Source organism: Hippoglossus hippoglossus, chromosome 16, assembly GCF_009819705.1.
Source record: "Hippoglossus hippoglossus isolate fHipHip1 chromosome 16, fHipHip1.pri, whole genome shotgun sequence".
Lineage (NCBI taxonomy): Eukaryota > Metazoa > Chordata > Actinopteri > Pleuronectiformes > Pleuronectidae > Hippoglossus > Hippoglossus hippoglossus.
Genome location: NC_047166.1, coordinates 23,701,829 through 23,718,532, shown reverse-complemented (window position 1 = coordinate 23,718,532; position 16,704 = coordinate 23,701,829). Strand labels below are relative to the sequence as shown.

Here is a 16,704-nt window from a genome sequence, read left to right as displayed (position 1 = left end):
AGGGACTTGGTTGGGCTCCTGAAACACCTCCCTTAATTTGACATGACCTGATTTGGAGGATTTCAGTGTTATTGCTCCTCTTGGACGTGTGGACTCACATGCGAGGCGTGAGGTTGAGGGAGGTCTGTTATGAGAGCTGATGCGAGACAACACAGTGGACAGTGCCTGGAGCAAAAAAAAGAGGCGGAGGTGGAGAGAGGGCTGGAAAGAGAGGGACTATTAGACTAAATAACATGAGTGACAGGAAAGAGTGAAAGGGGGAAAAAAGGAGAAGGGATTCGGGGAATGTGGATCCAACCTGTGTGAGTCCGAGTCGCTCGGACGTGTCAGCTCGACATCCACTGTCTTTCTCTGGCCCTCTCACCCCATCCCACTATTGTTGTGTTGGAAGTCCCTGAGTTTTGACAGCTGTGCTTGGAGTGCTGTGACGGCAGTCTGGAGGGAAGGGTGTGTGTGTCTGGCAGTGTGCTGTCTGATAGTTTGTAGTGAATGTGGACAGTTTTGTGTGCACAGTCTTGGTATGCAAATATTGATGTGTGTGTGTGTGTGTGTGTGTGTGTGTGTGTGTGTGTGTGTGTGTGTGTGTGTGTGTGTGTGTGTGTGTGTGTGTGTGTGACTCCAGGGGCTCAGCCTTCAGGGTAAATACATGTGTGTAAAGCTAATAAAAAACAATAATTGTGATTTATGCTGCACCCTGTGGCTCTTTAATGCAGCTCATTGTGCTTTAAAAGTCGCGGTTGTGGTTGAGGAGGGAGAGTGGGTCGTCTCCTATGCAGGAGGTTGGCGGTTCCATCCCAGTCTCCCCCATTCCTGCCTTAATGTCCTTGGGCAAGATACTGAACTGTGAAATGCCCCCTGAGAGTCGTGCCGGCAGTGCATCAGTGATTTGTGATAGCGAAAGTGGTGCACATAGATGCACTGTATGAATGTGTGTGTGAATGTGTGAATGGCAAAACTGTTCTGTGAAGGGCTCAAGACAGAAGGAGTGCTAAATAAATAACAGACCATTTACCATAGCAGCCGTTTGACATGTAATGTAACATAGAACGTAACCTAACTAACTTTCACGCAAAAGAGAGATGATCTGAAATTTCAAACTCCTCTAGTCTGTTTGAGTGTCTGAAATCATTTCTACGTGCACATTTGGGGTCCTCTCTGCAAATACACATGCTCGTCTCACAACTGCTAACTTTTCAATGTGATGCCTTGAAAAAAAACAAAAACTTGTGCAAGGATCCCATTTACTTAATGATGTTGCAGCTGGTATACATTTTGTCCCGACCAGTGTAGCGGAGGGAGGCGAGCTTGGGAATAAAGCAGGAATGTGTAGTGGGTGCTAGGCAGCTGGTGGCTGAGCCCCGCTGGGTCGCAGGGAGCAAGGCCAGGCCAGCCACATGAGCCTCAGCTGATTCACACAACCAATGCCACGCACACACACACACACGGGCCAACATGCTCGCCTGCACGGATCTGCTGTACGATCCGAGGGCCAAAACAGGATGTGTGTGTGAAAGAGATGCTGGGCGATCACAAACAGAGCAGAGTGAAATGATAGAAGAGCTTGATGCATCATCAGGCATCATTAGCAATAAGTGAGAGGGTCAGCGGAGTTCTCTCTATTCTTTCCCAAAAGCAACTGTTGACCACATGTTAATGTAGCTGGCTCTCAGCTTAAGTCTAACAAGACAATTGCACCATCGCAGTCTGAGCTGAGAGGTTCCCAGCTAAGCAAGCAGTTATCATATCTGACTGTAACTGACACCAATTACCTGCACATTTAACCAGCTTGTCTGATGGTAATGACACTGGAGGCACGCAGGTATCAGACTTATCAGTCTGCCCACAGCTGTGTCACACCATGACTTCCGTACATGGCCGAGGGCCACAGAGAATTTATGGCGGGTACTTTTTTCCTTCTGTTTGCTCTCCAAACAAGGAACCTTATCAGCTGATACGGGGGAATGCGGGAATATTTCAGGAGGATTGCCTCGCACTTCCACATCACTTCTTGTCAAATCCAAGGGTTAAATAACAACCATACTCTGGATTCAGGTGAGTATAAATCCAGATACTGCTCTTCTTAATGAGACTCGAAGCCTCAAAGAAATCCTTTGCTGACCTGCAGTGGCCCTTTGAGGTGAGGCAGAGTAAAGTCCATGTTTTAGGGCCCCTGTTGTGCATGGCAGGTTTTGGTTTGGGTCCATCCCTCCTTCCTCTGGGACAGATGGTGAGTTGCTCTCCAATGCTTGATTGAGGAAGCGTTTTTTTCAGTTTTTTTGTTTTCTACCCACTCTAAGCTTGTCATAGAAGCTTGTAAAAGTGCAGGACTTCCTACGGTCATTTAAAGACATGCCACGGATTGTCATCAACTGAGTCACCTAAACACTCCCTGACATACCAGACAAAGTACCTATGTCTGTTTTATGGTTAGCGTTCAGTTCACAATGAATGAAATTGTGTTTATGCTCCTGACGAGGAGGAAATTGATGAAGGAAAATGGGGTCTGGTTTTTATGGATTGTTCACAGGACAGAAAAGATTCACATAAAATAACATATTTCCCATTCTTCTAATTTCATAAAGGGAATTTGCTAAATGAGGTTGAAGCAGTTGACCTACTGTACCTGCCTGTACTGTCTACTGACCTACTGTATCTGCACATACACAGTGTAGATTATCTTCCGTCAACTGTTCTTTGACGCCCTCAGCTGGCTACAAGTGGTACCACAACATTATAAATAGATCTGATTCTTTATTATTAAACAAAGTCAAAATAAACCAACAGTTTTGAACACACTGCAAGAAACTATCTATTAAGAGCATGAATGGTAGCTGGACATGTAAGTAACAAATACAAACTGCTGGGGATTTAACCTGCAGAATGTTTTTGCCTATAAACGCATTAAGGCTATTGTGTTAATTTACTTTGTCTGTTTCTCAGTGAGGAATGTTTACAGTTATAACTTGTTCATAACTGATGAACAAGTTATAACTCTCAAAGCAATATTAAGAGCAAACATGTACATTGTACAGTGTAATTAAAAGTGGAGAAACGTGAAACTATAGAATTAGAGAGACTTGGAGACACCTAGACATGTTTTCACACAATGTATTGGGTTATTAATAGTTGCCATGGTACCCACATCCTCTCTCCCCACTCCTTTGTCAGAGCCTACTGTGATTTAGGGCAGTATATAAACCCTACTGGGCCGGCCCTCTGTCCTTCTCTGGCTGCTGTTATTGTTCGTGGAGCACAGGCCAGTGTTTGGCTGCTCCAGCTGAGGAGAGAGCACCTACTGGGCTTTTCCCATGACGACGAGAGCCGCTCCGCTCGGCCCAGTCAGCAGGCAGTGGATGAGGGCCCTGAGCTGCTCCCACCTCCACTCGCTCCCCTTCCCCGAGGCCTCCCGAGTCCCCCTCCTCCTCCTTTTGGGTTCCCTAAAGTCGTGATCTGGCCCGTAAATTAGTACTCGGAAAAAAATAGGTTCTGCAAGATGAAACTCGGTTTCTGTGTGTATCAGCACACGACTCAGGGGAGACAAGAGAGAAGAAGCAGGCAGTAAATCCATTGGAGTCCACTGATAGCGCCTGTTTGCACAGCCACTGCCGCTTCCTTTGATCAAATGGCTGGGGGAGCGGGGGGTCGTGTGGCGCTGCCGAAGGTCAGCTATATATTACACTCCTAAAAGTGATTACTGAAATTCTTAAGTGAAACCATTCTGCTGCCAGGGTGTGCTCTAATCCCCTGCAGCGTTGTCTGGGCCGGGGCTGGGGCCTCTCTGTGGATCTGCGCGCCCCAGCACTCCTTTTCCCCTTCCCCACTTGTGTTTTCTATCATCGGAGCAGGCCTATAAGAGCCCCTACATGGAAACATGGCCTATCCAGTTGCAATATCAACTGCGAGGGCTCGGAGGAGGAGAGAGAGAGGGAGAGGGAGCGGGGTAGAGGAAAGGTAGTGTCAGGAAACAGAAATATGCACACACTTCAAAGGCTCGGGCAGCAAATTAAGGGTTAGGGATTGGACACGACAGTAAGTGGCCTTTACATCAGAAACAGGGTAAACAATGTCTGGATTGTGTTTCGCTTCTTTCCTCTGTGTTGTTGCATAGAGACCCCCCTGCTCTCCATCTGCACGCTGGCTGTGCTGTAGGTAGAGCACTAACACAACAAGTTTTCTTTTTTCCTTTCTTTTTTTTTTTTTACATTGAGCAAATCATTTCAATCGAGCCATGATGAAATGTTTCGTATCTGAGCCTCCGATGTGTGTAAATGACTGGAAAGCCTGACACAAATTTGATGAATGGATGGATTGAGCGTGTCATAAAGCCTCTGTTCAAATTCCACATTTACGACTGGTAGCTAGTCCTCGCCACAACGTTTCACTGCATCAAATTAATTACAGCAACTTATAAAACAACTGTGTTGCTTTTAAGCATGATACAAACAAGCATCAGGAGAGAAAGCCGTGTGTGTGTGTGTGTGTGTGTGTGTGTGCGTGGCATGCTTTCTATACTGCAGCAGCATCACAGTTGAGACCGAGCCAGCAAACATGATCTAAACAAGAATTATGTGAAGTCATGCTCTATGAAACTTTATACACATTTGCTGATCATTACCTAAGATTACTTTGTGTTAACTTTGGCAGACCCGCTCTTGGCTCTCGGATTGAAAAAGGGATGATGTATTTCCTCTTATTTATTATTTGCACTGGGCTACTGCGAGGAAAAGAAAAAAACAAGTGTGAGTGGTATGCCTACGACCGGTGCGTCAATGCCAGGAATAACAGAATGAAACTTGCTCCTCGGCCTCATTAGTGTGTAGAAAACAGTTCCCGGGAGACACAACAGAGCGTAAATACATTTAAAACTCTTTACGCTGCAGGACGCTACGTGCCAACTTCTCCCCTTTTCTGCTTTTTTCTTCTCTCCTCCCTTCTCGAAATGAGAATGTAAACGGCATCGAGCGCTGCAAGTGTGTTGGCTTCAAAAGAGTCGCAACCCCATGTTGCACGTCTCATAAATTCTGGTGAGGGAATTCAAAGAGAAATTTATCGAGCATGGCATTCACACATGTTGACAGTAAAGAGGGCCAACTGCACACCGGGTCTTGGGAATTTGTAGGGAGCACATGGCCCCCATTTTTTGCTTTGAAACCCCCTCTTTGACCCTTGTCTGCTTACGCAATGCCTTTGCCCTTTCCATCATCAGAAAAGATAGGTAAAGATATATGGAACCTAAAAGCCCAAAGCTGTGTCCTATAAATAAGAAATGTCAGATACACAGTTTTAAACACACAGATGTTTATCTATGCATGTCCTCTGACTTGAGGTCAGTATTTCATGGACACTTCTGAAGCACCCGAAGCAGGTGCACTGCGATCCCAAATAAGGCAATGTGCTATAACATCATCATTACTCAACATTTGTTTATTATATGAACATGTCCCTGCCATGTGTTTCCACCCTGTGCCGCCTTTTCTTCACTTGTTTGTACAGTAAGGGAGGCGTTTATGGTCTTTGGATGTTGCCAATTTCACTGGAGAGAGGCCTGCGGAGCGCCGATGGGACTCAGAATACAGGACCACACTTTTGGCTCCTTTCGCATATTGACACAGCTGCTATCACGCCGCAATGATCTGATTCCAGGGGTGGTGAAACTATCTGCACACACTTACACACACGCACGAACATTAAGCACATGAAGACGCACAAGATGCTTGTCCTTTCCTTTTCAGTGTCATTAAGTGCTACTCAGACACAGCTTAATATTGACTTTTGGTGGAATTGTGGTGCTTTCACATTTTGTTGTTGCCGATCTTGGTGGTGGTTCACTCAGAGGCTGCCTCACAGGACGCTGCAGCGAGTGCTTCCTCGCTATCTGCTGCTGCTGTGATCAACAAAGCAAAGGTCATTTAGGTTCATTTCAGTTTCCCCCTGCCACCCCCAAGATGTACAAGCCCGAACAACCATGAACAAAAAGAGCAGGATAATTGGATTTTTTAGAATAACATTTTACTTTTATTTGCACAACCCTTAATTTTACCCCATATGTCACCAGTATGGGAGATAGAAAGCCAAGCAAAACTCTGAGTGACTATTGCCAGACCCTTAAAATATGACACAGAACAGCATGTACACACATTTCAAAGAAATTTACTGGACTATTTTACAGGTTTTTCTTAGATTTTTTTCTAAATTAAGTTAATTTCAAAAAATAACGTAAGTTGCTTTTATTAAACATATTATTTATAAAAATGAACAGGAGTACTATGTAAAAATACAAAAAACATACACATCCTGTTGCTGCATGCCTAAAAATCCCAAACTGTACAAATATCTTGGGAGAAAGTAGCAAAGTAAAGATTTTGAGATGTTTGTATATATACCACCAGTGTTGTGCCAGTTCACACTTAAAAGGTTAAAAGTTCAGTTCATACAGAAGAAAATAAATTTTTTAACCAAGTTCACTGTTTTCAAAAAGTTCATGTTCATTTGTTCCTTTTTTTTTATTGGGATGGTTCTGATTTAGATGACAAACTTACGATCATGTATTTAGTTATTAATCGATGGTGTGGGATCATGAATCCAGATCCTCCAGTCACATTAACACTGAGTCCTGACTGTGAGCGTCACGTCTCCTGTTGTACTGAGCACAAAATGTTAAAGAGTAATTTTTCATTATGTATAAATGCAGTCTCATAAACTCTGGAGCGAATCAAACAGACACTAAGTAAACGTCGTGAACTGATCAGAGCCTAATAACTTGTGATGAGTGTTTATTAGTTAAAGTGAGTGCAGGTCAGCAGGAGAGTGGAGGGAGGACACAGGGAACTCCAGCACGATACAAACCGACCTTCTGATCGATGCAGCTGTGGGCTGTAGTGGAAAAAAGTTTGTTGCCACTGTTCTTCAACAAAGTAACTTACCAGTCTGAGGAGTCTGGGAGCACACACACACACATTTTTACTCACTCCTGGTATTTCACATGATGGCCTATACAGTGATGATTTAAAAAGTCTCAACTCTCGCTGGAGTTAGCGACGCTCATGTTCATCTTTTGTAAACTGATTCGTTCACTTCAGCGTTCACTAAGAATATGAACGCCGTTCATATACACTAGATTTTAGGCAGACCTAGCTAAACACAAATGGAGTCTAACACAGAAGTTATGAACTAAACAGAAATGTGGAAAAATTGACGATGAATCAACCTGACAACAAACAGCAGAAGAAGGCATCTGTGACAGGTTTAGTCATCCACAGCGACAGCAACATGAAGACCAAGGAACAAGAGAGGCTCCAAACATAGAAAGAGGAGCTAAGGAAGATGTGGAAAGTGAAGGCAACAGTGTTGGTAAACTTTGGTTGGTTGAATTTCAGTGAGGTCAGAAGTTTTGTGTATTTTGTGAAAGTAAAAAGGGTAAATATTTATTAACCCTAGTGACTCTAATACACCAGGGTGGAGATAAATAGCCATTAGTGCTATAGACATTTATTAATTCTGTGGTGGCATACAATAACCATAGAATCACACAGACTCTGCTCTGCTCCATATGAACCACTCCTGAATTATCCACTACACCAGATTATATTAATACAACCATGTGCGGAGTCATCTGGTTACTGTAAAGCTCCTCGGCGAAGCTGCACAGGTCCTGAGTGATGGAGAAAAGCTGAGAACGGAGAGTGAGAAAGTAAATAAAAATCTGTAGGATAATAAATTGCATCATTGGTAATTCTATCCAGTGCTGGTTTGCGGTGAGCTGCAGTGCAGAACCTCCTTTATATGCGGGGGCCCAGAGAGATCTGCTGATAACATGGGGATTGATGTAGGCCATTAAGGGAGCGTGTGTGCAGGGCTGGAGGGGTGCGTTACATCTGGCCTCCGCAACAGCACTGTATATCAGCATGTTGTCACCTGGGCTGATGTCACAGCAGGTCCTTCGGCTAAGAAAACACACACTCTGTCTTGGGCGGGTGACCAGCACCAACTCACTCACTACCCACTAATGTGCTGCTCGTGCCGAAGGGGGCATGCTGCCTTGGGTTCGTGGCCTCTGCAAATGTAATCCATAACCAGTTAGGCATTGTGTGTGAGTAACTATAGAGATCTATCAACAAAACTAAATGATGTGGTTTAGCATGTGGACGGAATAAAGTGAGACAAAGATTCCTTAAGGATCAAACATCCCCGTAATATAGTCCCGCATTAATTTACCTGAACTGAAGTTGCATGACGTAAAAATGAGGAGAAATTTGAATTTAACTTTGTCTGACATGTCACGGTCAATGTAGCTTATGTTTTTTGGACTTGTCAAATTACTGACTCTCACTGGAACACTTGCGTGCACTTGTTCATTTCACACACCACACACACCACACACCAAAGATCTTGAGACCACCCAACAACCAGTTTTGGTGAATGCAAATTGTCCTCTGGTGCCTCCACCTCTCCCTGTGAACAATCACTCTTGTTTACAATTATCAAAAGGAACAAAAACGATGTTTAGGAGTCATTTTATGCTTTGTGAATGTGAAAATAATACTTATCAGTACAAGTTTACCTCTGATACATTACTTACTACTACTACTTACTAGGATTAATCATTTATATTACTTCTGATCTGCAAAGATTACTCAAAAACACACACCCACCCACATAGAGTTGTGTCTCAATGTCTTCAGAGGAAATTACACTCACTTATAAATTTACAATTATTTCCTGGAGACTTACCTTCTTCTAACTTCTTAACCTAATCTCATATAAACAGTGTGTGTGTGAATCTACAGAATCTGCAGGCGAGGGACAAGATTCTGGTTTGACCAATCACATCTAGGCTTTGGTTGTCTGCAGTTTAACAGACTATCGGCAATCAGATTTTGAATTAATCAAAATTGATATGCAGATAGCTGTTAGAGATTAGCCATAATGTTGTCTGGACCTAAAACATCTACACAAAGTGTTTGTGTGAAGAAACATTCGACTTGTGTCTCGTCTCTCTACTCCACCTTTGCAGATGTTTTATTTAGCTAAACACGTTGCTCAAACAAATTCTCAGCTTTGGTGGTACCATGCATTGTTTGCACCAGCAGTAATCCCTCCCTTTTATCAAACTTGGCAGTAATTCTATGACAAATGGCTAGATGGTCAGTTCCAGCACAGACAAGAGAGAAATACTTTGTTCCATTATCCTGTGCCATATCACTGATCCCTTCTGCGACCGTTCCAAGAGACTTAAGAACTCTTTCACTTTAGTTGCACAGCTCCACAGCAGCAACAACACAGCCTTTCACATATTCTCTCTCTGAATACGATTTCTCGTCTTAGATATCAGCTGACTCAACACAAAACTTACCTGCAGAACATTGTTGCTGCCAGAATGCATCTTGTGATATAAATTGCTTGTTGACAACCATAGCTCCACGGAAGAGGATTTATTTTAATCCAAGATGATTTGTTTAGCTGCATGTAGTAATGTTTGAGATTATTCTTTTTCATCATTGCAACCATATTCCTGCAAACTAGGCCCACTGGTATGTCTACCACTTTTTAAGGAAAGCACAACAATATGTATCTACTTTTCTCCTCACAGCCGCCATGATGCTTGTCATCAATGACACACAGCAGCTACATGTGTTTTCTTCCCTCTGACTTTGACCTGACAGCAAACGGCCTGAAGGGACCACCCTGAAGCACATGTCTCCTTTTTAATGTTAATTTATCCAAGGAAAATTTATAGCTGTCATGAGGTATATTTTTGTATTTCTGAGTTGCTTTTTTCATTTTTAGGAATTGTCTTGTAAGAAGGCTGTTCCATACATCTAACCTAATTCTAACCTTAAAACTCAATAATCATAACATACATTATCTCAAAGCACTTAATATGGTAAAGGCCAATACCTTACACAATTATAAAACATATACAAACGTATAAAACATGTCTCCAAAATAAACTTTAATAGTTTACATTATGGTGACTTGCTTTCTGTCCCTAAAATGAAGATAAGTCACCATCATAAGCCTATATGAACAGACTGTGGTCCCCACAACATGAGTAATACCAAGACCAAGCACTCAGTCACACACACTCACACAAAATCCAGTATAATGTAATAGAATGACACAACACACATGGGGCTATTTCGGGCCCAGTGTGGTATTGCTACTTTAACCTAAGTGAAGGATCAGAGTACATATTGCACTGCTGGAAACAAGATGTTGCAGGACATACTGTAGGTATCATGTTAAACACTTAAACGTTTTAAGGTCAGTAAGTGTTCACTGCATAGACTAAATTCAATAAAAATGCCCTTTCAATAAAAATGCCTATTAAATATAAAAACCACTAACGGGGACAAGAAATCCAGAATCCAGAAAAACTAAAATGCTCTTCAAATACATTATCGTACATCTGCACAGCTGCAACTGTTTCAATTTTTTCTATACAGGACAGGGTCAAATACTTCACCTCATGTCTGCTTTATCACCTCATCTTATCCTGACACCCTTGTTAGGAAATAAATCACTTTGTCCTCTCAAATCCAACAAATCAAAAACTTTATTTCTCATATACAAAGGTCATCTGAATGTGCAAGGTAAGTGCAGTTACAAACATGTGATAACTGTAGCCACAGAAAAAACACACTCCAAAATAGCCAAGTGTGTGTCAGTACTGTAATGTCGCTGAAAATTCAAGTAAATCTATTAATTCAAAGTAAAGGCAAGTGGTCTGATTAAAATGACAAATGGTAAAAATCTGAATTATGTGGCGTGCTGAGCTAAAAAGGCTCTTATTCTATGGAGAAGCTCCTTCTTGACGCTGTCTGGCACCAAGGCTGCAAGAAAAAAAGAAATCAGTGACTAGGACTCATTCTTTGGCACAAATACAGAACAAAGTGTGGTACTGTAACGCTTCTGTGTCTAAGCCATAGACTGTTTATAAAGATGGACGACACATCTCCACTTTCTTCTGTTGTGCAGAAATGGAGCTAAAATGTCCAGGATACGAACTCTGCAACCCTGCACTTCATTTAGAGTCAGCGCAGTAGTGATCGTGGTGTGGAGCTGCAATATCACGGTCCCACCAATACAGGCACTCTACCAATCACAAGTCAGTCTCAGCTGTCAATCATGACGTTTCATAGCATTTCAGTTTTTATGAATTTCCAAAACACTAAACCCCATTTTCTCAACAAAACTGTCAGCAGTTGGAAACATTTTTAACACTGCTCACCTTTTGCACATTCTCATTCACTACACACATTTAGCAGTGTGGTGCACTTTGACCCAGGACGACACACTAAAGCTCCAAAGGTTAAACACAACTGACACCCTGTTGTCATCGTTAACACTCTGAGACTCAAAGTGTCCAATCATGTTCGGACCACACACTGACTGTCTTCTAACATTTCTGGATGGTCTACATCAGTGGTTGCCAACCCGTCGATCGCGATCTATCGGTCGACCTCTAAAACCTTCACCGTCGATCGCTGTGACTCTCTGGACTCACAGATCAGTTGTGTGTCGGTTGCCTGTTGTTCGCACGCGCTGTGTGTTCGCTACTGGCTGCAGGTTTATCTCCTGCATTTTCCTTCAATACAAGTTGGATTATGTACTAAAGTAAATGTCAGGACTCGACGGTATGAAGACGTGCATCTTCCGGTCTGTCCATAACAATCAAAGCCCCGTTGGAACAAATGGATGGTGGGCTTTTACTTTGAAAGGGGTTTGGGAAGTGTTGTAAATACGTTTGTGACATAGACAGATAAACATTGGTTCACTGCAGAATAAACAGAGAAAATGATCCTTCACCTGAGTTTTAATGTTTATCTGTTGAATTTATGTCACAAAAATATATATACGGTTGCAACACTTTCTGCACTTTCAGAACTGCCTTTCTTTGTGTATATTTATGCTCGTACATTTAGCCTTTAACAGAAATTGCAAAAAATTATAAATATGACCCTCTAAGTGGTTTTTTTGGTAGATATCAGGGTGGGCTTATGTTTTGAATGAAAAAGTGATCTTGGGCTCTGAAAGGTTGGTGACCACTGGTCTGCATGATGCTTTGCTCAGACATGAGCAGGCAGAGCAACTTGTTTATGTTGTCATTCGGGACGTCTGTTCAAAAAATATTTGAATGGTTTATTAATAACCTGCATTTTCTTTATGTTTGCCTTCCACCATACTCTTCCTTCCTAAACCTTTCTCAGCACGACAGTGGAGAGTGTATGGCTGAAACCCCGATACGCAGGAAAATCTCCTCAGGTCAATGCAGCGTCTTGAATCTATTCAAGACTGGATTCTGCCGAGCAAAGGATTCACCTGTTTCTTAGCAAGGGAGAGGATTGCCTGTGCTGAAGTTCTGTGGTCTAACCCGGCTTAGAGGCATGATGCTGATTTTGTTTTAGCTGCAGGTTTTCTTGTTTACATTTAAGTTTTCATAAGTGCAGAAATGTGCAAAAATTGTGTTTTGCATTATTTATGTAATGTGTAATGATTGATAGGTAATTTGATTTGTATGTTATCTGACAACTGTATGTTAGATAAAATAGTTTTGAATCGATTGTTTGATTTTTGCAAGACAAGTCAAAGGTTTAATGTGTGTAGCTTTAATTGTGGAGTTTGTGTTTACTGTTTTGAGAAGAAGAGAGGACTTTTCAGGAAATGCATTTTGACAGGGTGCGATTGAGAGGATTTGGCTTCATTTTTTGGGGAACTGTTGTACCTTTAATTCTTTATACTAATACAAGCTGCGGTTACCTCTTCCTTTAGGAGTGATCTCTACCATCAGGTCCTCCACAGTGACATGCTCCAAGCCCTTCTCTTTGATCACTTCTGCAAAATATATGTAGAAGAGAATGTAACAATGTTTAAAAATCACTATGAAAACACTGGGTCAACAGCACAAGAGAGAAAAACCAGAAAGTAAAAGTAAAATGTGAATATATAGATGAATATGTCCTTTTAGATAAGTTTAAAGAACTGTGAAAACTCAGGAAGAACATGAACCTTGTGTTTTAACAACAGTACTGAAGGTTTACCTTTGCAGTGAGCCTTCATCTGGTCCTTCCACCCACACTCAGTGAGCTTAGCTCTCAGTAACTCCTTCAGTCTGTCGATAAGATGCAGGGACATATGAGAACATGGCAGCACAGGCACATCTCTGCCCTCTGCGATATCAACTATCAATAAAAACATAAAAGTGCCTCTCTCCGGTATGATTCCAATATCAGTACACACACCAGGGGTTTCAGCCGAAGGCCGGAATTTTTCAGCACTGATCATTTTTTTACGTTTTCAATGTTTATTACATTTAAAATTAAAAGGGATTTTTGTCTTGAATTTATCACATGATCCTAATTTCTTACATGATTAGTAAGTGAAGGACTGTGGCTCATGTTAATGCATATTTGTCAAAAAACATGACTCCTAATGTGTGTTCCGGGTCATTCAATGATACTAGTTTTTTACTGAAACTGTTATTCACATAATAAACAGTTGACTATTTCATTTGAAACTGTCACAAATAGCCATCCAACTTTGTTTCAATTAAAGCTCCTACAAGGAACTTTTCATTTTCATTGATTTTGGCGCCTCTGTGGACACAAGTGGTAGTGTTTCCACGGTAACATGTAAAAGACACATGTAGCAAGTTCAGGACACACACCAAGAAAACACCACGACACCGCAGCTCTCTTTAGATTGTTTTTACTATAACGAGTTTTACTGTAATCAGTTTACATCCTCTTCTCAGACCATTGCCTCCCTCAGCTCCAAATGCAGACTGAGATTCCTTGGCACACGTACCAAAGTGACCAGGGGACAAGGTGGATTAAATATATCCATACTCCCCCCCCTCCTCTAATTGTGGACAAATGGAACATCCCACCTGAGACAATACCAAGTAAGTCACTCAATGTATAGAGGCTTAAAGTTGGCTGGAATATCAAACCACACCATTACACACAGCTGTTTGCGGGATGCATAGGGATTGTAGTTGTTATTCTGATGTCACTCTTCTTGTTTGTAAGAGACGTGGAGTTGGTGAGGAACTGACTGGAGTGCTGGTCTGTACGGGTTAGCCTTTAGCCTAGCGAGGAACCCCCACCTCCTGTTTCCTCTCCCTCCGCCTGAACACAGGCTTTTCCAGGCTTTTCCAGCCTGACTGCTGTATATCACTACTCTGACCTGAGACTAATCCGTCCCGACCAGAGACATTGAGAACAGTTTATAGAAAAAGTCAAGTTTCTCCCTAATTGTCTCATTTGCTGTTGTAGGTCAGAAAGAGGGAGCAACATTAAAATAAGAGCGTTTCATAACCAGTTAAAAACTCCTTGTAGGGGCTTTAAACGACATGGATGATATTATTTTTCAAGTGCTCCACATTTCTCATTCAGGTGACAGGCTGAACTTCTGATATCCCCCCCCTCAGGAAGGACACGGAGCCTAAAATTATGACTTTACTCTCATAATATTGCGACTTTATTATTGCAAAAGTACGACTTTATTCTTTGAAATATAGATTTGTTTTCTCTCCTAAGATCACAACCTCTTTTCTGGCTATGACTTTTTTTCTTGTTATATAAATCTCCAGACCTCAGATTTTATTTCCCTTTGAGGGACCCCAATGTCATTAAATCCATGTGAAATAACAGAAACTAGTCAAAGTGTTGACTCTATTTAAGACTTCCAGCAGCTCACTTGTTGAACAGCTCTTTGTCATTGTATGTCTCACCTCTCTCGTTCGCCCATCTCTGTCAGCTTCTGGTTTACTGAGGCTTTCATTCTGGACTCTTTGCTCATGGTCTGTCACCTGCACGCACACACACACACACACGCACCATAAACAACACCAAATGTTTACGCCACATGAAAACCCGTCTTTAACTCGTTGAGCAGCAGTGTCCTCCGTGCTAACATGCTAAGCTACAGTCTCAGTATGAACTTACACCTCTCAGCGTTGCACCACACGTCACGCACTCACTGCGTCGTACACGAAAAACAACTTCACTGGAAGTTGTCGTTAAGTGCCGATGACGACAAAGCACCGCATGACGTCACTACACGCGACTTATTGAAGTTGCGGGCAAAGTTTCTGAATGAACTGACCTCGACGTGTCGTCATCGACAGCAGAGCTGCTGATCTGACTGAGCTCACCGTCACAGATTAGGTTCCGGGGGGAAACACTGCTGTGTACAATAGTTCCTATAGTCGTCTTGCATGCAATACTCTGGTCAGCCACACAGCGGCGGTGTTGATGAATAAATGGAGCCTGATCGGTCAGTCCTGTAGCACTTTGATCTCTATCCTCCTTAATATTTCAAAACCCCAATGTCACATGATTACGTTATTGCTATCCTGCATTTATATTAAGGGCCTTTTTATTCAACCAATAAGTAGGTTTTCACCTAAATGATTAAAAGGTAAAAAAAAAATTATCTTAAGCAACATCACAACTTCACGCAAAAAGTAAATGGTAAATGGTTTTGTATTTATATAGCGCTTTTCTAGTCTTGATGACCACTCAAAGCTCTTTACAGTACAGTTTTACATTCACCCATTCACACACACATTCATACAGTGCATCTATTAGCAGCACTTTGTTGTTCTATGAGGGGCAATTCGGGGTTCAGCATCTTGCCCAAGGACACTTCGGCATGCAGATGGGGAAGACTGGGGATCTAACTGCCGACCTTCAGGTTGGAGAACGACCGCTCTACCCCTCAGCCACAGCCGCCAAATGAATAATCAAATGAATAAATGATTAATTTGATGTAAGGTTAAAATGATTAAAATCTGATGTGTAACAGGAAAAAGGTATAATAGATTACGGAAATGTTATAAGCATTAGTTCACATTTTTATATTGTACTACATTATTATAACACTACATATATATAGGTTGTGATATTACAAGATATAATACTACAATTTCAAAGAATAAAGCTGTATTTTACAATAATAAAGTCACAATATTATGAGAACAAAGGCATCATTTGAGGCTCTGTGTCATTACAGAGGGGGCTTATCAGACGTTCAGCCTGTCACTTGAGTTAAAATGATATATGTGGTATAAAAAGAGAGGCAAGATGATTAACCTACCCAAAGGCAACAGGACAGCTACAAATACCTTGAGATTCCACAGGCAGATTGAAACCATGAGGAGGCCGCAAGGAAATCAGCCACAGCCAAATACCTACACAGGGTAAGGCCAGTCGTGAAAAGTCTGCTGAATGGAAAGAATAAGGTCCCAGCCATCAACACATATGCACTGCCAGTCATCAGATACCCAGCGGATGTAATAACCCGGCCAAATGAGGAGATAGAGGCTACTGATATCAAGATAAGGAAGCTCCTCACTATGCAAGTCCAGCACGCTGAGGCTGTACACTGAGTGAAAGGAGAGAGGCCAAGGACCAGTGAGCGTCAAAACCACTATCCAGGATGAGGCCATGAAAATCTATAGGGCTACATCAGGAAGATGGCCCCAAGTGATGAGCTGCTAAGTGAATACCTCAGACAGCAGAAACCAAATGATGAGGAGGAGGAGGAGGAGGAGGAATAGGAACCATCATGGAAGGACAAGCCCCTGAACAGCATGTGCCTCTGACAAATAGAGGAAGTGGCTGATATCAAGAAATCCTACCAGTGGCTGAAAAAGGCTGGTCTGACAGAGGCACTAATCATGGCAGCACAAGAACAGGC

The 16,704-nt window shown here is 42.2% G+C and overlaps 1 protein-coding gene across 4 annotated transcripts; it reads right to left on the bottom strand.

Annotated features, from left to right (window-relative positions):
* Positions 1–10,532: 10,532 nt before the first annotated feature.
* On the bottom strand, positions 10,533–15,207 carry eny2 (ENY2 transcription and export complex 2 subunit). Of its 4 annotated transcripts, none has more exons than XM_034612021.1 (5): positions 15,109–15,207; positions 14,735–14,812; positions 13,041–13,111; positions 12,760–12,834; positions 10,533–10,832 (listed from the first exon to the last, which is right to left on the bottom strand). In XM_034612021.1, the coding sequence occupies exons 2-5, from the start codon at positions 14,800–14,802 to the stop codon at positions 10,759–10,761; spliced, it is 288 nt and encodes a 95-aa protein (XP_034467912.1). In that variant the 5' UTR covers positions 14,803–14,812; positions 15,109–15,207; the 3' UTR covers positions 10,533–10,758. The 4 variants fall into 4 exon arrangements, with proteins under 4 accessions (XP_034467912.1, XP_034467913.1, XP_034467916.1 ...); XM_034612022.1 differs by having other exon boundaries at positions 15,075–15,178; XM_034612025.1 differs by having other exon boundaries at positions 14,949–15,124.
* Positions 15,208–16,704: the final 1,497 nt, after the last annotated feature.